Source organism: Mytilus galloprovincialis, chromosome 8, assembly GCF_965363235.1.
Source record: "Mytilus galloprovincialis chromosome 8, xbMytGall1.hap1.1, whole genome shotgun sequence".
NCBI classification, from domain to species: Eukaryota; Metazoa; Mollusca; class Bivalvia; order Mytilida; family Mytilidae; genus Mytilus; species Mytilus galloprovincialis.
In genome coordinates, this window is record NC_134845.1 from 77,909,545 (window position 1) to 77,933,609 (window position 24,065).

Genomic DNA, 24,065 nt, shown 5'->3' on the forward strand with positions numbered 1-24,065 from the left:
CATCACCGAGGATGGGAAAGCCACGGAACCACAACATTGTTGACCAAAGTAATTATCACAAAGAGACAAATTACACGACACGGCCGCGCAGGATGACCTAGCAGCTTGTGTCGCTACATGATTGAAGAAAATACTAGCACAGCACTGTACTTCTTCTTGTCTCCGTATAAGCATCCTTTATAAGGATCCCCACCATGAGTTATGGCGTATAAAGGAAGCATTTTGAGCCTGTATCGGTACAGATTAATGTGAGCATTTGCCTACCCAATTCCCCTGCCAGGCCGTGAGGGGTCTTATTACCAGAAAGTTAACCTTCCCTTAACATAATACAATATAACAAAATAAAACATACCAACTCACACACTCACCTGATTCGCTCAGTCCTCAAAGTATAAAAAGTGTATTTTTTCTAATATCAAATACCCTTTTTTTTTTTAAATATCTGTGTGTTTTAAATGGGAAAGGGTCACCCCTGATGCCCCACAAATGCCTTGGCAAAATACGTCTAAGGTAATAACGAGAAATCGGTTAGGACAAAATCTACCAAAACCGACACAGAAAATGCCCTGTACTCAATTTCAGGTCAATTTTTATGTATTCTAAAATTTCGAAATTGTTCTAAATTTATATCTTTTTTTATGTTAATGGAGTATATAATACATCATAGCATGTTTCAATGAAGACAGTCTATTTAAACTCCACAACAAAAGAACAAATCTTCATTTGTGTTTATGTTTCAGCAAATGGTCTGGTTATTTTGTATGTACGATTATGATTAGAATGACGCAATTTTGTTTAATTTACCGACCCGTTGCTTATCTATTTATAAATTACACTAACCAATAATAAATAACCGCTTAACGCTGAAAATATTGCAATCGACTAGGGCACGGAAATGTTACATGCGTTTCGTTCTAAACATGCGGTTTTTACCTTCTCTATAGACATGAGAAGATGTGATATGAATGTCATTGAGACGACTCTCTAACCCAGTCACAATATGTAAAAGTAATCCAATATAGGTCAAAGTATGGTCTTCAACAAGGAGCGTTGACTCACATCGAATAGCAAGCTATAAATGGCCCAAAACATAACTAGTGTTATACCATTTAAAAAGAACAAGAGTGCACACAGTGAAATGTCTCGCCTTCTTTACTAATCATTGATATTATGTTGATAGTCCTAAGTATAAAGCGTTATTACAACTGTCACATAAACTTAACATTAAACAAGATAGTTAAACAAAGACCAATGAACCATGAAAATGAGATCAAGGTCAGATGAACCATGCCAGGCAGACATGTACAGCTAACAATGCTTCCATACAACAAATATAGTTGACCTATTACTTATAGTTTAAGAAAAATAGACCAAAACACAAAAACTTAACACTGTCCAATGAACCGTGCAATTGAGGTCATGGTCAAATAAAACCTGCGGGACTGACATATAGATCATAATATATTTCCATACACCAAATATAGTTGACCTTTGGCATATAATATTAGATAAAAAGATCAAAACTTAAAAACTTAACTTTGACCACTGAACCATGAAAATGAGGTCAAGGTCAGATGACATCTGCCCACTAGACATGTACACCTTACAATCATTCCATACAACAAATATAGTAGACCTATTGCATAAAGTATGAGAAAAACAGACCAAAACACAAAAACTTAACTATAACCACTGAACCATGAAAATGAGGTCAAGGTCAGATGACACCTGCCAGTTGGACATGTACACCTTCCAGTCCTTCCATACACCAAATATACTAGCCCTATTGCTTATAGTATCTGAGATATGGACTTGACCACCAAAACTTAACTACTTATAATAAGAGAGAATTCAACGTTACAAAAATTCTGAACTTTTTTTTCAAGTGGTCACTGAACCATGAAAATGAGGTCAAGGACATTGGACATGTGACTGACGGAAACTTCGTAACATGAGGCATCTATATACAAAATATGAAGCATCCAGGTCTTCCACCTTCTAAAATATATAGCTTTTAAGAAGTGAGCTAACACCACCACCGCCGCCGTAGCCGCCGCCGGATCACTATCCCTATGTCGAGCTTTCTGCAACAAAAGTTGCAGGCTCGACAAAAACTATCGGTCTTGTTTTTTTATAAAAAACGATAAACAAGAAGCACTTATGAACCACATCAATAAACGACAACCACTGAACAACTAGTTCACGAGGAAACAGTCAACAAGAAGACATGGTCCCTATCTCAAAATCTCATAGTATTCTAATTTCGAGCTGACAAGTTACTCCCCCATCTTTTAGATGTCGAAGCTTAAGCAAGTAGCAAATACCATACTCAAAGTGTTTTGGTCCAGTGTTTGAATCCTGGACCTCTGCATTCGGAGTAGCACGCGCACGAGGCGTGTAATGTCAAGTGTTAAAATTGAATCAAGAATCAAATTACGTTTGCGTTCAGTGTCTTACGCATTACCCATTTGTTCCAAAAAAAAAATTAAAGCATACATGATTTTTTTTTTTAATTTTATTATTTTTGTCTTACGATATATTATATAATACAAATAACAATATAGAAAAAATAGAATATATGTTTTAAAATTTGGGACAGGAACTTTATCATTTTAATTTATTATGTAATTAAGAAATATATAATGTACAAACAACAAGTAAAAACAAACATGGAATATGTATTTGCATGTCTCAATTAATCAACATGTAACTTTAAAAACAGGCAAGCTTTTAAATACGCATTTACCCCTTATGTACAATCGGTTTGTTATGGAACAGACGATATCTTATGTTACCATAACAACTAAACTATGCAATACTGATAACACCTGGCGACAGCAATATGATACAGATACAAAATAAAACATAGTAATTAAGAGACCTACAACCATATTCTTGTAGTTATCTGACTGACGTCAAAGGTATATGTATTGCTTATCAGGTAATTATTATTTCACGTGCTTCAAGTGGATTTTTTTTAAAGAAAGAAGTATAGATAAATATAAAAATGTATATCACCCTATTTTCTTTTAATACCTTTGACATTTCAATAAATTGGAACAAGTTTTTTAAAGATCTATTATTGGTTTTACAATTTAAAAAATAAAATAAATATATTTCTAATATATGTCATTTCAATAATGTAAAAGCCAGTCAGGCAAATTAAAATTTGATTGTTATTTTGAAAAGATACATTTTTAATGTATCAACCCACTTATTCGTTTCGTTTTTAACAAATTGATTTTCCAAATTGAATATTTCTTTTAAGCCCTAAATTACATTTAATAGTAAAAACGAAAGAACCTTTTGTAGTCCTGTATTCATTTGACCTGTGAATGAGAAATGGGGATTTTCCCCTGAATCTAGCCTTAATATCAAACACCCGCATGTATTGAAACTGTAACATATAATATCACTCAATATGGCAACATTAGTTGCAAAAAGAGTTCACCCTGAAATGAAGGAAATACCTAAGCACTTAGTATTAAAACATACTTAAAAACAAACCAAAAAACTTGAATGGTTTGAGATGTTTAAGAAGAGGTTTGATTGTCATCTCAATCTAACATAAAACAGACCATCTTAATCATCAAAGCAATAATAGTATCATTTTTAAAAAAAACAGCCAACAGTGCCTCGCGAGTTATGCCTCTGATGGAGGAGAATGCATGGCCATTTTCTTGATAATAAAAAGGTAAAAATTGGAATTAGAAACACAGTACGATTGCGAAAAAGCTAACTTTCCAGCAGCGACAAGAAAACGTGAATGTATACATCTTTAGGTCACTCACTATTCACTTCTTAAACGACTAAAAATCTCGTTTTTATTCTCATTTTTATAATTAAGGCATATTCAGGATATCACATGGCAATGCATATTTTGTTATATATATATATATAGTAATATTGTTTGACTGTTGCTATTTTCTAGCATAATCCATCTTTTATATTATACAAACAACATTGGATAAAAACAACATAAAAATATCAGTTCTATTTCTTGCCAAATCCACTCAACAAATCCATAGGTAATGGGAAAATAATGGTGGAATTCCTCTCTGCTGCTATGCTGTTCAATGTCTGCAAATAACGAAGCTGAATGGCGGCTGGTGATTGGGCCATGATGTCGGCTGCTTCTTTCAGAGCACGTGAGGCACGCTGTTCTCCCTCAGCTGCTAATACCTAGTGAAAATAAACGAAATATATAAATATCTTGTTTAATACATCAAAATAGAAGCGTTTACTGAGTTACAGACATGAGGCTTACTTTTTTTACAACGATGAACCGGTGACAAATTGATAATATAACAACGTCGTGAACAGATTACGGTTAAATAAAAGAGCAACATCATGAACTTATTGAGGCTAACTTATTTACATTGGCGTGATTATGTCGATAAATAAATCGATAATAAAACAACATCATGAACTCATAAAAAATAAATAAAAGAACAACACCATAAACTCATGATAAATTTGGAGAACCCTTTGATTAAAGGATAACGTCATTTATTTCTTACAAAGTATGCTTAGAGTAATTTTTTGCTCTTAAAAAGAAAAAGCTTCAAAATACAAAAAGATACCCTAAAAAAAAAACCCAAAAACTGTTTTGTGAACAAACCTTAGCACGGGCTTCCCTTGAAGCTTCCGCCTCGGCAGCCATTGCTCTCTGGAGTTGTACCGGAAGTCTGACATCCTTACTGTAATAAAAGAAATGTAAATATTTACAACTAATGTGCAGAACATGAGATGCTTATTTAAGAAACAATTAATTATAAAAACGAAGAGAAAAAGTTACAAGAAAATGACAGTTGCTATCCCTCTAGAGCTTCTTGAAAAACAACTCATAGAAGATGTTTGACAAAGATTACATTTGGTAATGATGAGGGTCACTGAAAGCTTCATTTCTGTATTATCAAATGTTTAGACCATTTTTCTCTATTCTTGGCCATTTTTGTACACCCACATTCTTTTCTTTTCTGTTTTAATTTTTTTGCCGATCATTTCTTATTTTCCCCCTCTATTCTGCCAATTTTATCCTTTTTGTACCCTCTTTGAAACGGGATATACATGATAAATACAATTTTGAGTACAAGGGACATAACTGATACTTACATTTCAACTCTCTCTACCTTGATTCCCCAGGGATCTGTTGATTCGTCTAAGATAGACTGAAAAATAGAAAAAGAAACTTGAGGAAATGTGTATTGCTATCTTCCACAGGCTTTCTCTTTTAAATCGCAATCTTTAACATATTAGTATGATTTGATTTAGAATTTTGGTGTTTTAACGCCATTTTTAAGCACCGCTTTTGGGATATTTTGTGGCGGACAGTTTTTTAACGGTGGAGGAAGCCAGAGTGCCCGAAGAAAACCACCGACCTTCAGTGGGGAAAATGACGAACCTAGTAAATTAAGATTGGAGTCGAGTGCACCTCCACGAGCGGGATTCGAACTCACAACCTTAGGGTTGACTGGCTAGAGATTGCAGTAGTAACTACTTCGAACACTCAGTCACCGAGGCCCCAATATTAGTATGTAAAACTCCACAATCGATAAACAATGACTAAGGGGCGGTAATAATGAGATGTACCAATGATACTCAAACTGCATGTGATCAAATATCCATGTAATGAGTTACCATTGACAATCTCCCTTAAAATGTTGATCACAAAATTTAACAAAATGATATTACACCACCATTGCTGTCAACATCTCTGGAAACAGCATGTTCAAGTCTCATTTTCCTGACTTCGACGAGACAAAAAGTTGATAAATGTTCTACAGAACAAAAACTTTGGTTATAGACATACTAAATATACCAACCTGCATTTGGTGAGCAATAGAATCCCTTTCAGTCAGGAGTTCAGACATGTTTTTAGTTCCAAGGACATTTCTCAAGGTTGTGGCTGCCAATAATCGAGTAGAGGAATCTGCGTTTTCCACGTTACACACAGACATTGTAGGGTCGAAAATACGGCTGTAGATAACGGCGTCTACGGCTACTGTTACGGAATCTTTGGTTAAAATCTGAAAGGAGTACATAAATAAATATGATAACACGAACATAACTGGTACAATAAACTTAGGTGAAACAACCTGAACCAATTCAGAACTCAAAAGGCCACAGGAGTTGATTGGTGCTTGCAAATCATTAACATATTTGTTTTTATAGTGATTTAGATTATAACACAATGTTGACCGCAGTACCCCTATTATTGACATTTTACTAATTATGTCTGATTGGTTTGTTCAAACACCGCATTCAATATTCTGGAATTGTATGGGACTATCATACGATTGAGAGGTTAAGCTAGCTTTAAAACCAGATTTAATCCACCAAAAATGCCTGTACCAAGTCAGGAATATGACAGTTGGTGTCAATCAGTTTGATGAATTTTAAGCTTTTGATTTTGCCATTTGATAATTGACTTTACGTTTGAATTTTCCTTGGAGTTTAGTATTTTTGTAATTTTACTTTTTACACTATTACTAAATATATAGTAAGCAATTTTTAGCATAGAACAAATATCTTTAAGAAAGAAGTACTGCAATACTTTTCAGATCTTTTTTGTTTACTTGTTTGTATGGTAATCTTAACAGAAAAAGTACAGTCTATTGCTATTTTTCATCGTGATATTTGCTCTCCCCTTTTACACAGATTACATAACAAGACTAATGGTTTAACGTGTTTTCACTTGTTAATTTGTTTTTTTAATAATGTTAACAAAAATTATAATAAAGATGATGATGGAACATGACAATGTTTATTTCTTTTTGTTATAAATGTTCCCTTGTTTAAAACAATGTAAAACGTGCTTAATTTGTATATAAGAATGAAATAATTATTAATTTTCTTTTTTATTGGTGACATTCTTTTAAGGTGGTACCAAACACTTTCACTAAAATTAATTTGACTCGTTCAATTTTCATAAAATTTTGTTAAAGTATTTACTTTGACCCTATAACAAAAATATAAAAATTTCAAAAGTTTTGAACCAACGGTTTTGTCAGAAAAATTACACTGGTTATATAGCAGTGACACAAACACCAATTTTGACCATTGAGAAGCTTAATTTTCCTTTTACAACACAACCGTAATTAAAACATTTAGCTGACTTTACAGAGTTATCTCCCAGCTGTAGTGTTAGGTCCCACCTTAAATACGTGCTCTTACCTCTTGAGGTGGGACGTCATATGATACTGTACGGAGATCGACCTTTTTGAACTCATCAAGACATGGTAATATGAAGAACATTCCTGCAAAAAAAAAATTAAAACGTCAGAAAAAGGTACATATCATGCAGTTGTATGAAAACTTATCACTTGGTCCCAGGTTGTGCTGGTTTATAGTGTATATATGTAGGTATTCAAACTATTTCAACCCCAACGAATTGGGTATAGAAATATTCTCATTGCTGGACTTTCCCATTCTAGCCTTTAAAGCTCTTATCAAGCGTACTATTAATTGAAAGAGTGGCGGATCATGGCCAGAAATTTTAATACAGGAATGGTACTGACTACCTAAGTGGGACCCCGCTTCAGTCTTGATTCAGTGATTCCCTATATAATCAATCAAATTTTTCCCACAAAAGAGGGACCGGGTATCCCTCTAAATCCGCCTCTGCGAAAGAATTCATTTATTGATGGAATGGTCCTCTGATATGATTTCTAATTATAAATTCAAAACCGGAAGATCATTCATATTGCATAATAATTGTATTTTTTTTTTTGACACGTCAGCCAAAATAGAAAGCCATTCAGAGCTCTGTTTCGTCGTAACTGCGAGCAACACGTTTGCTATTAACAAATTAAACCAGACTATTAGTTTGAAGCAGTGCCGGATCCAGGAATTTTCGTAAGTGGGGGCCCACTGACTGCCTTTGAGGGGGCCCGCTCTGGTCACCCTTCAGTGATTCCCTATATACACAACTATTTTTTTTTCCAAAAAAAGGGGGGGGTGGGCCCGTGCCCACTGCCCCTCTAAATCCGTCTCTGTGAATAATGCTTTAATTTCTATGTTACTATAAATTTTAATTCTTTTACGAGTACAGCTTTAGGCTATTTGGTCCCGATAAGAGAATTAGTGAACAGCATGTTGTTATAAATTAGTGACACATGGCTAATATATAAAATAAATATTTTATTATCATTTATTAAAAAAACTACCTAGAACTGAGAGAACAAATTAAAATAAACAATAGAAATGGGGAATGTGTCAATGGGACAACAACCCAACCAAAGAGCAGACAACAATTTAAAATGCTTATAATATATAGTTTTACTTATATAAAAATTGTATATACATACATAATATTCATTTGTTTGAAATCTAAAATAAGGACTGAAAGAAAGAGAGGGAGTATCGAAATTTTTCTTGCAGAATCTAAAATTTTTAGCCATTCAGTGGCGGATCCAGGGGGGGGGGGGTTCCGGGGGTGCGCACCCCCCTTTATTTTTGCCGATCAATGCATTTGTATCGGGACATATGTTTTGCACCCCCCCCCCCCTTTGCCCTGGGTGCCCTGGGTTAGCATCCCCCCTTTCGAAAATTCCTGCATCCGCCCCTGCCATTTGCATTAGAAATTCAAAGGTTTTTTTAAAGTATCTAATGAACTCACCAGGTCCTTTCGCCCCTCCTGGCAGTACTCGACCCAATCGAAAGATTACAGCTCGTTCATACTCCGTTACAATCTGAAGAAAGAGATACTTTTCCTTAAGTTTGCCTATTCATAAATTGAAATATCATGGGATTTAATTCATGATAGAATTGAATGCTTCTTTTTATAATTTTAGTAGAGTGGAAACATGCTAAACGAAGCACATACTTTATGATGATATTAAAAAATTGTGCATAATCAACGCTTTAACAACCCTATAAAATTATAAAAAGAAGCATTCAGGTCTATCAGGAACATACATATTAGATATATTTTTCCCATGTTCTTTCCAGCACAAATTATCTATGCATCATTTTAACATTGTCACGGAAAGGCTGTTTTGTTTTATTAGAAAAGATAAAAAATAATATATTAAACATTAAAATATATAAAAACAACAAAAGCTTGTTGATACTTGATGCCACTTTCGTTAATATTTGGTTTATAGTGACGGTCAGTTTCAATTCGTACAGGGGGAAGCAGTGAGTAGCGCCGACCTTCGACAGGCAAACTGAGAATCATAGTCGCTTCTTACGTGCGGGTTTTGAACTCACAATGCTCAACTACACATTTAACTGTCTCCACACTTCACTAGAAACTCAAAAATCAACATAAAAATAAGGCAGTGCCTATTTGACCGGCACCGGCAAAATAGCAAATTTGCTATTTAGCAGGCACTGAATAAAACTGTTCATTGATGTGATTAGTAGAGTATAAAACAGCTTAATAATAATTTAAAATAATTTTATCACAATATCAAGCATTAATAAAAATACAGTACAATCAAAAATAAAAGATTTTCATAAATAAATAATTTATAACTTTATAATATTAATTAAAAGCATGAAAACACATTTGTAAATACATTATTAAATATGTTTTTTTCTAAAATATTTTTAAAAAAGTTGATTTTCAAATCTGTGTAAAATCTATGGTTTAAATATCCTGCCAGTGATAAAAATAGTGTTGTGCAAAAATACATCATAAAACAGACATGAAAGACAATATTAATAGTTGCTTGCTTGGTGTTAATCGTGAAAAATATTGCATTCTCACAATTTCATGGGCTCTACATGACCCCACAAAAATCATATTTTCAGTAGTTAAAAATCAACTTTTGAAACTCAATATATGATAAATAAATTTGAAGAAAAAATAATTAGAGAAAAAAAATTTTCTAATGTGTATTGGGTTGAGCTAGATTAATAAGGAACAGCGTCTGTCACGGTAACGTACATGGTATTTTTAAAATGAGAAAATACAAAAATAAATACAATTACATTTTTATGTTTTAATCTTTTTTTTTCAACTTTTAATTCTCAAATATAATTATAAAAATCAAGGACCATTTCCTTTCCTTTCTAATACTGAAAAAAAAAATGTGTCTGATGAAATTTTTATTTTTTCACGGTTTATGTTCAAATGACCAAGCCAGATAATCGCTTGATTATAATTGTATTTCTCATGTCTTCTTATGGTACTGGGGACTATAAGACCGTTCTGCCATTGCATCGGCAACACAATCACAATGCTGTTTCCGTAAATAAAAAGAGTATACTAGTTTCCAGAATGTAGTATAGCTACAAAGTGACTATTATCATATTTGTATTTTTTACTTTTAAATTTATCTTATTACTTCACTCCTATTCTTAAAAGATTCACCATATGTTTATTTTTTTTCAAATTTTCCATGTGTATGCAACATAGTTTTTTTTGTTAATTTTTAGATAACAAGTTTAAGTGTTTATATGAGCAACAGTAACAAAAGGTTTTGAATAAAAAAAATTGATATTTAATTATTATTCTTACATTTTAATGCCAGTGAGATTATTGAGATACAATTTAATCAGTGCCGGCTAAATAGCAAATTTGCTATTTTGCCGGTGCCGGTCAAATAGCCACTGCCTAAAAATTATTGAATGTGATATGATCGCCAATTAGACGTGTAACATGATTGTAAGTAAACATATACTCGATCCATATTTAACCTATCATAATTCATTATGACAAATTATGAATATGTATGGAATGTGAAATAACATCCGAATCAATTAAGTAAACAACCATTAATGGATGCCATGTATGGACGAATGATTTTTAAAGGTCCTCAATTCACCTATTTATTGGTAATCATAATGGTTAACCTGATGATAGGATAATTAAATATACATTTGAAAAGAGGGCAATGGTGAAATATTTAATTTTCCGGCAGAATTATTTACTTTAACAGTTGATTGTTGTTTGAGTAACGTTCAGTAGCAAATACTTCACACATATTAGGGACTTATATAAAAACAACAATACTTGGTTATTGGTAAATCGGAATACGACCATTGACCCTCCTTACTCCAAATAGAATGACTGCATATCTAAACATTAATCGAGTTACAGGTGAAGAGTTGAGGCATCCCGCGAAAAAATTCTCCCTCGAAAAGCAAATGATCGTCCCTTCTGTCACTTTAGTTATTAGAGATACGACACATCATTCAGGTCTTTTAATAATAATAATTCAATTCAAATCTTTATTGCCATACACTACATATTTAATTATAGTATGTGACACAATATAATTGATTTCCGTATCGAGCTGCTCTATTCCATAAATATTTGATTGGTTGATGACGAAAGGGTTGTCTTAGTTTTTTAAACCTACGGGTGATTTCAATGGTTTTAGTTAAAATAGTCATGATTGTCATGACTAAACAGTCAATAAAGTCATAATAGTCGTGACAGTCAGGATAGTCGTTAAGAAAATTGTGACTGTCACAGTCAATCAAAAATGTACTGATGTCAAAATAGTTTTATCATCAACATCAATCTTGAATGCTTCTATAAAACAGGTCCAAACCACTGCGATTTTGTGTAGTGAACCATAAAGTTTAGTCGGGTCCGAGAAGTTTGAACATGTGCCTGTTCGGAACCTTTACTGACACAAATTAGCCAAAACCGTAAAAAAAATAAATGATCTTCTGATTTATTGATATCTAACATTGCTCAAAATATCCTGTTCCAAACTTTGGTTCAAGAATCTGACAACAATTTAATTGTTACATTAGCCAATTAATTTCTATATTCGTCACAACTCGGCCGTTTCCGAAAATCGGAACCAACCGAAGTTTGCCGATTGTGAAATTTCAACACGTTTAAAATTTTTAAGTTGTGTATTAATTTGCCACAAGAGAGCACACGCTGAAATGTCTCGCCTTCTTTACTAATCATTGATATTATGTTGATAGTCCTAAATATAAAGCTTTATTACAACTGTCACATAAACTTAACCAAGAAAACTTACCATTGACCAATGAACCATGAAAATGAGGTCAAGGTCAGATAAAGCTTTTAAGAAGTGAACTAACGCCACCGCCGCCGGATCACTATCCCTATGTCGAGCTTTCTGCAACAAAAGTTGCAGGCTCGACAAAAAGCAGAGGACCCCGAAAGTTCTTAAGTATTACGGAGCATTTCATATCCTTATAGCAAAACACCGGATCTGTACTTTATTAATAAAATTGGACACGGCAGTACGATATCTTTCCAAAATTTTAGTGGATAGAGGGCGCTGAGTTATTCGAGTTCTACCATATCTCATTGTTTTTTACTTACCTTTATTGTCATACAAAGAGAAAAGGGAAAGAACAAGGCGACAAGAAGATACGATAGTCCCATCAATATACATCCGCAGCATCCGATCCCGTCCTCGGATGAATCCTGCATGTTCCTCTGGTCACCCATTTGGTAACCTGCAATATATAAATAAGTTGGTTTTTTTTAAAAGAAAGACAATACGTGAACCTTAGAACTTTTTTTATCCTAATTAATAATTCAACTTAAAAATAATATCTCAGTATTTTCTTTGTCATATGTGTGGAAGATGATATTTTCTATTTATTGTAAATCATGACAATTTGAAAGTGGTTCACGCTATAATCATACATTGTACTTCATTATTACTCAAGATATTTTACCTAACTCGGTATGGCTTCCATGAAGGCACGGCATAAGTGGATTATGTTTTTTTTAAAGACTATACAAATCTGTATAACGACCCATGTTTCAGGAATGTAAACATATGTACAAAGTTTAAAGTTGATTGGACTTCAATTCAACTTCATCAAAACTATTTTGACCAAAAACTTTAACATGAAGCGGGATAGACGGACGAACGGACGGGCGCACAGACCCAAAAACACAATGCCCCTAGGTTAGGGCATACAAATATTCCTGTTTAATGTTGTGATACATAAAGTGGGGCTTTGAAGTTCAGGTTAAAGTTAATCAAATGAAGGATTATTAAAAAAATATTTTTAAACACAAGTTTACCTAGTTTATTATACTTCACCTGTTCTATTATTTAAAAAATGCAACACTAAACAGATGTATTATATTATAATTTTTGATTTGCAAGAGTTCTTCTGAGATTAAAAAATAATATATATTTCATTGGCGGATCCAAAAGGGGGGGGGGGGGTCCGGGGATCTGAATCCAACTTTTTTTTGCCGCTCAATGCATATGAATTGGGACATATAGTTGGAACCCCCCTTGTCCTGGGTTGGGAACGCCACCTTTTTAAAATGCATGGCTGGATCCGCCCCTGTAATTTGTACATTTTTGCACTTTTAGAGAATAAGAATTTGACAATTAAATATCAACATTAAAAATTCTATTCAAAATCATACAACGAACATCTTTTCACACTGGATATAAGAACACAATATGTATTTAAAAATAAATTTTCTTTAATAACGCATTTCTTTTTTCTACGTTATATAAACACTAGATCATTTCCAAATTTCTCAGCCGTGACGTCAAAAGTTATATATCCAAATAGAACAAACCACTTTGAAATCGATATGGTTTGTCATTTGTTAAAAGACAATCAATATAACTAATATTAACTTGCTTATTTAGTTAATAATATTTTGGCGCAATCGGATCTCTCCCATTTATATTTTGTGTCAATATCAATTATAATTAGTATCGACATTTTGCAATGTCAAGGTTAAATTTGATATTTTGTTTAAATCATCAATTTATGTACCCGCAATTTCTACTGACGAATTAAATAAGATGTGGGTTTCGTTTTTGTAAAGTAAACATTGCAATTTCCCAAAGGAACTTTTTTCACGCATGTCAGAAGCTAATCCAGGAATAAAATGGGGGAAAACTTCCTGACTAGGTAACGTTAGGAGATGGGCATGTAAATTAAAGTTTATGCATTAACAATAAAATGTAGCTCCACAAGGGAATCAGGGCCCCGTGTCCCCTAAATCCGCATGTGCACGAAATCTGGATCACTTGAACTTTGGTTTTTAAAATCATGAAAAATCCTATACTATAGAATGAAAACTTCAAATGTACATGTTTTTGTGTTAGTAAGAGGGGTCATGTGATAAGATTATATATAGATATGGGAAGATGTGGTATGAGTGCCAATAAAACAACTCTCCATCCAAGTAACTATTTATAGAAGTAAAACATTATAGGTCAAGGTACGGCCTTCAACACGGAGCATTGGCTCAAACCGAACAGCAAGCTATATACAAGTGTAAAACCAGTAAAACGAGAAAACCAACGGTCTAATTTATATAAAAACGAGAAATATATATAAATGTTTAGTTGTCTTACAATTGAGTGTGATACATGTGTTGATACTAAAAAAAATATTATATTGAATCGAAACGTATGTGTGTGTGTGTCATGGTTCTCAAAATCTTTCCAACAGACATTTTGCGGTCCATATCTTAAAGTGATGGAGGTAAGATTTCATCTCTAACACAAATATTTCTTACTAGAAAGAGAGGGAGGCTGCTTTAAAAATATTTGTGTTGAGGTGAAATCGACGCTTAATTCTATTGAAGTGTTCCTTTCCCCTTTAACTTTTTATGGCAGTTAAAATTGTTGTTTATCATTTGGTATAGCAACATCAACATTTGAATTTGTATGTTTGAAGAACGCCAAGTAAAAACATATATATATATATATATATATATTTACTGGTTTAAACCTTCACGTTTAAGAATTTCATCTTGACCTCCAAAACAAAAACTTGTTTCTAGACAGAAAAAAGAATAATCCTGACGCATGGTAACTTTCAAACAAGAAATAAATGGATCCTATATCGTTGGCAGTAAGTTACTTGCACACCATTTGAACAGATTAATCAGGCATTCACGGACCTTACCAGACTGTATGGTCAGTGTGATAGATAGTCAAATGTGTGTCCGTGCTTTATACCTAACAGCTTCTTATAATAACATTAATGGTACCAATTTTTCTGCACTAGATGAGCATCTCGACAATACATGTCTCTTCAGTGATGCTCGTGTCGAAAATATGTAAAATCCAAAGCTTATATAAAAGATGAAGAGCTATAATCCAGACTGAGTTCCAAAAAGTATAGCCAAATCCGTGAAAGGATTATATATTCTTATAACCATACTTATGAGAGCAGAAATTGTTTGTGTCTTGTTGAAATACAGAGGAAAGCATTTGAAAGCTCGCCGAAAGATTATTTTTTTTTTATTTTAAGTTAAAACAGAAAATATAATTGACTGATTATGCAGTTTATTAAAGAGTAAATGGCATGTATGTTCATGCAGATGAGAAACAAATAATGCATGTCTTGCCCGAGGGGAGAGGTTGCACATTATTACAGCGCTATGCAAAGAAAACATAAATGCTTATGAAGAAAAGGTTAATTTCTGTAAAGAGCTTATCAAAAGTTGATATGCTTAGGAAAGTTTGATGAAGCTTGATTTTCTACGGAAAGTTTGATAAAGCTTGATTTTCTACGGAAAGTTTGATTGTGCTTGATTTTGTACAGAAATATATTTTAAGCTCTGATTTCTACAGAAAGTTTTATTTTATTTTAGTTTACAGAATGATTGATTAAGCTTGATTTTCTACGGAAAAAAAGTTTGATTAAGTTTGATTTTCCAAAGAAAGTTTGATTAAGCTTGAGAGAATTAGCTCGATTTTTAGTGGACACATATTTGATCATAAGCAGCAGTAGCATCACACCAACAGACATTTAAAGCAGACAGTAGTTCTCCACTCACTTGCAAAAAGTCATCAATGCTATGCTATAAACTTTTAAATTGAATCTTATATATTAATTTCTTGTGAAAATCACTTAACCAAGCTGTTTCATTAAACCATAGGTCAAATTTAAAAAGTACATTTTTTCACAATACGAATAGCAATTGACTCTTTGCAAGACAAACGGTTAACAGTTTCTGCTGTACAAAAAGGCAATTTGAACGCCGCCACCCTAAGCGTCCACCAAGCCAGGGAAATGGTCAAAACGAGATAATCTGGCGTCCAATTTAGGTTTAATTTGCGGAGATATTTGAATTTAAAACCGATTCCAAAATAACGAAGATTTTCTCTTTTTGAAAGTCAACTTAGACCCCGTTCACACTAGAACATTTATATCGATTTAAACTAGACCGGTTCACTTTAGATCGATTTAAGGGGCAATGTGAACGCTGTGAATCGATCTTCAATCGGTCTAAACTAAAACACCAAAAGAGGTAGTTTAGTTTGAATCGATCTAAAGTAAACCGATCTTACGTTAAATGTGAACGCAGAGATCGGTTTAAACTAGTACGATTGAATCGAAAATAACTTATGCGCATGTATAGCGGCAAAATTATCCCAGAGGTTCGTTGTTTAACCCATATTTCTCTGTTAACAGGCCTTTAAAATAGGACTGAAAACATGTTGTCTTAGCCGTAGCATAGATTTGCGAAATATGTGTCTTTTTTCTTAGATTTTGATTTTTTCTCTTTTCAGGAACCGCAGTATTTCGTCGTGTTGTAACTTTGTTGCCACAGTTATTTTTTTTCAAATTTAAAGAAAACTGCAATAACACCGGTATCAACATTTTAACTTGTGATTCAAGATAAACAATAACTTTTACTTTCTTTCAAGTATGTGTATTGATGTATTGCACATGAATTTGATAAATCAGTTCTATTTATAAACAATGTTTACAGTTTTACGGGTAAAAAGGTCAGATCGATTGCGTTTTTAATTGTAATGTGAACGCAGTGGTTCAGATAAGACCGATAGAGATCGCTATGATTAAGGATAATGTGAACGCTAACTGGTTTTATTTAGATCGATTCAAATTAGATCGATTAACAAAAATGCTAGTGTGAACGGGGTCTAAGTACCAGTCATAATTTTCGGTGAACTTAATGTTAGTATTACGGTTGTATGAATACATATATATACAAACATATATACGTGAAAAACCTAAACAAGCTTGATACCAATTTTCACTTATTTTGACTTGTAATAAAAAGAAAAAAAAATGGTCCAAATAATACATGTACATGTGCATGTATTCATGATACCAATTTTCACTTATTTTGACTTGTAATAAAAACAATAAAAAAAAATATGGTCCAAATGATACATGTACATGTATACATGATGGATATATGGCCCATTTTTCTTATACATGTATCTGTGATGGGCACGCTTAGCTTACAGATGGTTTGATATCTCTTACAGCAGATTCCATTAAGTGTGTAGGAAAAGGTTACATCTTTGGTTAGCTTTCTAGCTAGCTGAAGCGTGAAGTCATTATTGGGTAAGAAATACTACCCTCCTTTCGAAGTAGTCTGGTCATACAGACAGATAGATTGGTTATCTGTCGGACTAGTCTACTCTTAAAAGAGGGTAATTTACCTAGCCTAATAATGACTTCGCAGTTCAGCTAGCAAGTAAGCTAACCAAAGATACTACCTTGGTCTACAAACTCAATGGAATATGATGTAACAACAATCACAAATGATAATGAGCTTTCTTCCGCGTCTATAGTATAAAAACAAATTAGCTGTAGATTCTAAAAATGGACATTTATATCCCGTTTAGACCACTGTCCAAAACTGATCAAACTTACTTGTATTGTTATGTGCAGAACGTACAAGGATCGACTTTTCATCTAAAAATACAAGTCTAAAGATTCAAGATTTGAGACCGCACCATGCGTCTCAATTTTTTTTATTTTTTTTTTTAATACAGACGATATATTTTACTGGAATTTAAACACATCACTTCCAGCGTGAATAAATACACTGTTCTGTTCTACATATAATTGTTTGTTTTTTATTCAATTATTATTTTTTCCCCGGAATAATCTATCGAAGGGAATTAAGTGTAAACGTTGGTGTCGTGTTACTGTTTAAATCTATAGTTATGAAATGTACCCTATTATCATGATTATCACATGATTATGGACGTTTATTTAAATTAATATATATATATATGAAAAAAATTGTAAGGGTTCCGCGGAACCCAGGGTCTCGCCTACTTTTGTTGTTAATCACACACTCATCAAAAAAGATGAAAAAAATCAATAAAATTATTCCTCTCGATACTATCTTTTCATTGTCAGAAGCTTCTGTCCAAGTTAGGTTTTTAAGAATCTTAAAAAAGGTTTTAAATACTTTAACTGCAGACTGTCATGACTGTATGTAATGTTAACTGGAAGAAAAACTAAGTCCATTAATAAGTAAAATACAGATACGCAGGTACAAAATATTAACAAAATTTCCTTCTAGATACTAGCTTTTGATCATAAACAAGCTTCTGTCCAAGTTTGGTACAAATTAAAAACAGTATAAGAAAGTTATCAAAATTTTTAAAAATTTAACCACAGAGTGAATGTGTTGCTGTCAGAAAATCTAAGTCCATTTAAAGTAGAATACGGAAAAAATGGATTTATCGTTTTACAAAATTTACTTCTGGATACTATCTAATGATCATAAACAAGCTTCTGTCCAAGTTTGGTAGAAATCCAGGATAGTTTAAGAAAGTTATTAAAATTTTAAAAACTTTAACCACAGAGTGAATGTAATGTTTTCCCGCAGAAAAACTAAGTCCATTTATAAGTAAAATACGGAAAAAATGGAATTTTATTTTTACAAAATTTACTTCTGGATACTATCTAATGATCATAAATAAGCTTCTGTCCAAGTTTGGTAGAAATCCAGGATAGTTTAAGAAAGTTATTAAAATTTTAAAAACTTTAACCAAAGAGTGAATGTAATGTTTTCCCGCAGAAAAACTAAGTCCATTTATAAGTAAAATACGGAAAAAATGGAATTTTATTTTTACAAAATTTACTTCTGGATACTATCTCCTGATCATAAATAAGCTTCTGGTCAAGTTTTGTACATTTCCAGGATAGTTTAAGAAAGTTATTAAAATTTTAAAAAACTTTAACCACAGAGTGAATGTAATGTTTCCTGGCAGAAAAAACTAAGTCCATTTATAAGTAAAATACGGAAAAAATGGAATTTTATTTTTACAAAATTTACTTCTGGATACTATCTTATGAACATAAACAAGCTTCTGTCCAAGTTTCGTACAATTCAAGGATAGTTTAGGAAAGTTATTAAAATTTCAAAAACTTTAACCACAGAGTGAATATTTGTGGACACCGCCGCCGCCGACGACGACGCCGACGCCGACGGAATGTAGGATCGCTATGTCTCGCTTTTTCGACTAAAGTCGAAGGCTCGACAAAAATGCAATAAGTGTGGTAAAACAAAAGTAAACTATATCATTCAATAAAGTGTAGTTAATCATAATGAATAGGAGAGCATTGTTGTAGTGGTTAGTGCATCGGACCACTAACACAAAGGTTCCTGGTTCGATTCCCGTTCCGTGATGAAAATTTCAGAGACTGAATTTTCGGCTCTCCCTTGATACCATTTGCGAGAATGGTCTTGAGGAAACGACAATAGTCCGTTGGAAGGGGACGATAAATGGTCGAACCGTGTTAAGAGAGAGCCATATCTCTAACACGTTAAAGACCCCCTTGTAGATTTCGAAAAAGAGCAGGTTAATGCCGCTACAAGGCAGCACTCGCACCCGCAAAGTGGAAAGGGGTTAATATAAGTTGCAAAACTTGTTTCCCAAACCACTATAAATAAATATGTTTAAACTAACAGGAGAGGATCCATAATTGTTTAGATTTACGGATTTTATTATATAAACAAAAACTTTATCATGTTTATGAGGCACAAATTACACCCATAAGAGGGTCAAAGGATTTTGAACCTGGAAAAGGTGGAGACAAACCCAATTTTCGTCGAGGTTAGAAAAGTGTGTTTCATTTTTTTTTGAGACCGAAAACTCAGCATTTTCGTTTTATGTTTTTCTCAGTCATTTTAATATTTTTAAATTGTAAAGCAACCTCAACGTCTGAAAAATCAGTCCTTTCATATTTGGTTTGATTTGTGCTAAGTCATTACATCATGTACATTAAATGATTAGCAAAAATGTAAACGGTGGAAGGGTGTGGATCAAGAAATTTTCAAAGAAGGTTTTTACTGCATGGGTTCATGGCAACATAGAAAGAAGGGAGATTTCAACCTAAATCATGTCGATTTTAAGTGATAAAAAAGGTCCCCAAAAAAACCTCTAGGGTTTCTACTTCTGGACCCCTTCTTGATCCAACAATGAATTAAAATCGCCATGATCAAGCGACGAATAATTAAGAGTGCATTTCTCTCTAACCAAAATTTGTAAACGTTGTGTGGCGTTTGTTGTTAACTTTTAACGATACAAAAAATAGAAACAAATACATCGTTTAATCAGTGTTTACTGACCCTGTTTGAAGTTTCAACAATGCATGCACTTGTTGTTGAATGAATGAATACTTTATTTGCAAGAAGCATATAATACATGCTATGGCAAACGAAAATATATACAATATATGACAAACAAAACTGTTGTTAATCGTTTAATCAGGGTGACGTAACAATTGTAGTGTTTATTCTAACAAACGATGAACGACAAACAGTAGACGCATTTTTAGCGAGTGCATAGTTTGTCAAAGTTTATGTAGATGCAAACGTATGTTAAGAGCAAATGCGCGCTTAGCCGTTTGCATCGTTTGTGTTAGAGAGAAATGCACCCATAGATGGATAAAGATAATGTTAGATATATCGGTAAACAGCCGCATTATACCATTATATGTTTGTCAGTTTGTCAATAGGTTGCTGTTTATGATTGTATCATCGATGAATTGCTTTAACACGTGACCCCAAATATATATTTTTAAAGTCGCATAAGACCGACAATAAGTTGTTAACGGATATCCTCAACATATAAGTGTACTTGAATATTACAAATAAGTATATGCATGCGTAAATAGTTTCTAAGATCTAAAAAAGAGGGAAAAAGATACCAGAGGGACAGTCAAACTCATAAATCGAAAATAAACTGACAATTACCGCCATGGCTAAAAATGAAAAAGACAAACAGACAAACAAAAGTACACATAACACAACATAAAAAACTAAAGGATAAGCAACACGAACCCCACCAAAAACTAGGGGTGATCTCAGGTGCTCCGGAAGGGTAAGCAGATCCTTATCCACATGTGGCACCCGTCGTGTTACTTATGTGATAACAAATCCGGTAAATAGTCTAATTCGGTAGGTCACATTCATGAAAGGGAAGGGGATTGTATTTGCGACGTAATAACATATCCGATATCATGTTAGAAACGGTTATTCCATAATGGTCAACCAACTCGTGATAGCGTCCGTAAAATTTACGAAGGGATGATTTCAACTTCACCATTTGGAACTCTTTAATAGCTTCCTTGTCAGCAGCAACCCTCTATCAAGAAAATCATGATAGGAAATGCAAGCAAGGGAATATCGTATCAATTGGGAGATATATACCCCGTATGCAGGTGCTGCTGGAATGTTGTTACTTAGAAATTGAAAGTTCACAATTGGAAAGGTCTCGACAGAAAATAACATATAAAATATACGACAATTCAATTTTGATATATTTCTAATTGTCTAGGACAAATGTAGGAACACGGATTTGTATACAATACTGAAAAATCCTCGCTAGGAAAAGGGGGTAGGGGGACCAAAAACAAGTACCAACATAAAAAAGCCAGGGTAGCAGTTTCAAAACTTTGAATATATGCAGTACGGGCTTTGCTCATTGTTGAAGTACGGTGACCTATAGTAAGTTGTTAATTTCTGTGTCATTCGGTCTCTTGTGGAGAGTGACGTGAGAGTTGTCTAATTGGTAATCATATCACATCTTCTTTTTTATGTATTATACTAGTACTCAAAAATTATATAGAACTTAATTCGCTTCATAACACGCCCTTATATGCTCTACTCCCAAACATTCACCATGATTGCAATTATGTCTTAGGCTAGTTGTGATAAATGCAAATTAAATAATATTAGTTCAGTCCAATAAAGTTTTTTTTACGATTCGGAGGTATATTGGCAGAAAATCATTAGATATAGTGATACGTATACAGATTGTCAGATATTTTATGTCAATTTCATAGTGCGCAAAAAGTTACTGGTTAATGCTGGTCATTGATCTGAATACAATAATAATTTACTGATTTATAATAATTTACGAATATTATACATTATATCTATCAAATGTCTAGTAACATAAAAAAAATGACAAAGATCACACAAAAACAAAACAAATCAATCGAAAACGAAACAAACCAAAAAAAAAACAAAACTTATTTTAATATCACATGTTTATTAGTAAACGGGAGGATTTTCCTATTTTTAGATACAGCGCATTAGAATTTTTTTTTAGTGTGCATCTGTGTATTTTATATTCAGCCAATTAGCCAGCGAGACAAATGTATTCATGCAAAAACAACAGACTAACATCATTTTATAAACAATACAATTTTAACTGTTTATAACAGTTTAACGCTTCATAAATGTGCCAAATTATAAATATTTCCGCAGTCGGTAGTTAAATGTGGAATCGTCCGTGTCCCAAATTTTGCCCTCACCAAGGCTAACCAGCTGTGTGCTTATGTTGCTCGCCCATGCAAACAGCCACACCCCTATGTTTTTTACCTTGACATATAAATGCAAATCAATAAAAAAATCGTAAAATGTTACAGATTGCCTACCTTTATTAACATTGGACTGTGACATTTCAGTATCCAGATTAATAAACTGTGAGTATTCTCACAAAACGTAAGCTTTATCCAAAAAAATGTGTTGTCGTGATCCCTGTAACGAAATTTAAATAGTCACAGGTAATAAGTAGTTGTGTTGAAATGGCCGGAAAACCACACTTAGATACGTCACAACACACATGACCATGAAGTATACATTATGAAATATACACGTATGTATTTAATCAATAGATATGTGTTTGATATAAGTTTTGTTATCTACCTTTTCAATTTACCTGTTGGATTAAAGGTCACATTTGCACCGATCGATTTTTCTAAAAATATCCCATTAAGAAGTATATTGAAAAGTCACATGGTTTTAAAAATGTATGAACGTTTGTAATGGGAAAAGATAGATATGTAGGTTATTTGTAATGATCTGTAATCAAATGCGTAAAACTAAAACGTCCAAAAAATAATATATCATTTGGTGTTGACAAAGATCTTAATTTTATATTGTAAATAAATCTTGTTAATTCAGTAACTTGGGGCGGATTTAAAACACTGATGCCACTGATGAAAAATATAGAATTTTATCTATAGGCCCTAACATTTGTTAGTCTTGTATTATTTTAATTTTAGTTTTTTGTGTACAATTTAGAAATTAGTACGGCGTTCATTATCACTGAACTAGTATATATTTGTTTAGGGGTCAGTTGAAGGACGCCTCCGGGTGCGGGAATTTCTCGCTACATTGAAGACCTGCTGGTGACCTTCTGCTGTTGTGTTTTTTTCTATGGTCGGGTTGTTGTCTCTTTTGACACATTCCCCATTTCCATTCTCAATTTTATTTTTATGCTATATAAAATATAACAGTTCGATTGTATAACATGTATAATATTAGCATCATTTTTTTTAAATTCCTCTCAAATTGGGTGACAAATTCCAAAAAAAATAAATTGCCGCCCCCCCCCCCCCCCTTTTAATAAATAAATTGTGCTACACAGTAAATTTTGTCTTATCAAGTTGTATTTGTCGCAAACTTATTTAAATAATTTTAATACAAAGATTTTGAATTTAATGTGAGTAAAATCTCTATACGTATAGTTAAGCTTTGACGGTTTCCTAGTCCATCATTACTACAAATTTTAAAGTGATAAAATTCATTGCCCAGACAGTTTCTACATACAACTGAGACTACCCCACCACTGTGTTATAGCAGTCTCAGCATAAAAGAATAATTACATCGTGACGTCGCTCTATACAAAACAGATCATTGGAAATAATTTGAACATTTGCACTTTAAAATTTGAATTCGAAAAAGTCTCGTGTCATTTTGATAAATAAGACTCGATCTTACATTTCACTTTTTTATAGAATTATTTAATTTATTTGAATCAGCTTTCTACAAGCTTACAACAACTTGCGAATTGCAGCAATGCCTGATATCCGGGCTCAACGAAATTTGCCGAAAC

The 24,065-nt window shown here is 33.1% G+C and overlaps 1 protein-coding gene across 2 annotated transcripts; it reads right to left on the reverse strand.

Moving 5' to 3' along the window:
- Positions 1-3,684: 3,684 nt before the first annotated feature.
- On the reverse strand, positions 3,685-22,772 carry LOC143042622 (stomatin-like). Of its 2 annotated transcripts, XM_076215023.1 has the most exons (9): positions 22,603-22,742; positions 17,572-17,613; positions 12,263-12,399; positions 8,621-8,693; positions 7,177-7,259; positions 5,826-6,029; positions 5,116-5,171; positions 4,622-4,700; positions 3,685-4,182 (listed from the first exon to the last, which is right to left on the reverse strand). In XM_076215023.1, the coding sequence occupies exons 1-9, from the start codon at positions 22,625-22,627 to the stop codon at positions 3,994-3,996; spliced, it is 888 nt and encodes a 295-aa protein (XP_076071138.1). In that variant the 5' UTR covers positions 22,628-22,742; the 3' UTR covers positions 3,685-3,993. The 2 variants fall into 2 exon arrangements, with proteins under 2 accessions (XP_076071138.1, XP_076071140.1); XM_076215025.1 differs by lacking the exon at positions 17,572-17,613 and having other exon boundaries at positions 22,603-22,772.
- Between the last annotated feature and the right edge of the window lie 1,293 nt (positions 22,773-24,065).

What these genes read in the sequence shown, in the direction of transcription:
- LOC143042622 (XM_076215023.1), bottom strand. Translation starts at nt 22,627, where the DNA reads ATGTCACAGTCCAATGTTAATAAAG. An exon ending in ATGACGTCCCACCTCAAGAG is followed by an intron (nt 6,030 to 7,176) that starts GTAAGAGCACGT and finishes TACTCCTTTCAG; the next exon opens with ATTTTAACCAAAGATTCCGT. An exon ending in AAGGTAGAGAGAGTTGAAAT is followed by an intron (nt 4,701 to 5,115) that starts GTAAGTATCAGT and finishes CTTTTATTACAG; the next exon opens with TAAGGATGTCAGACTTCCGG.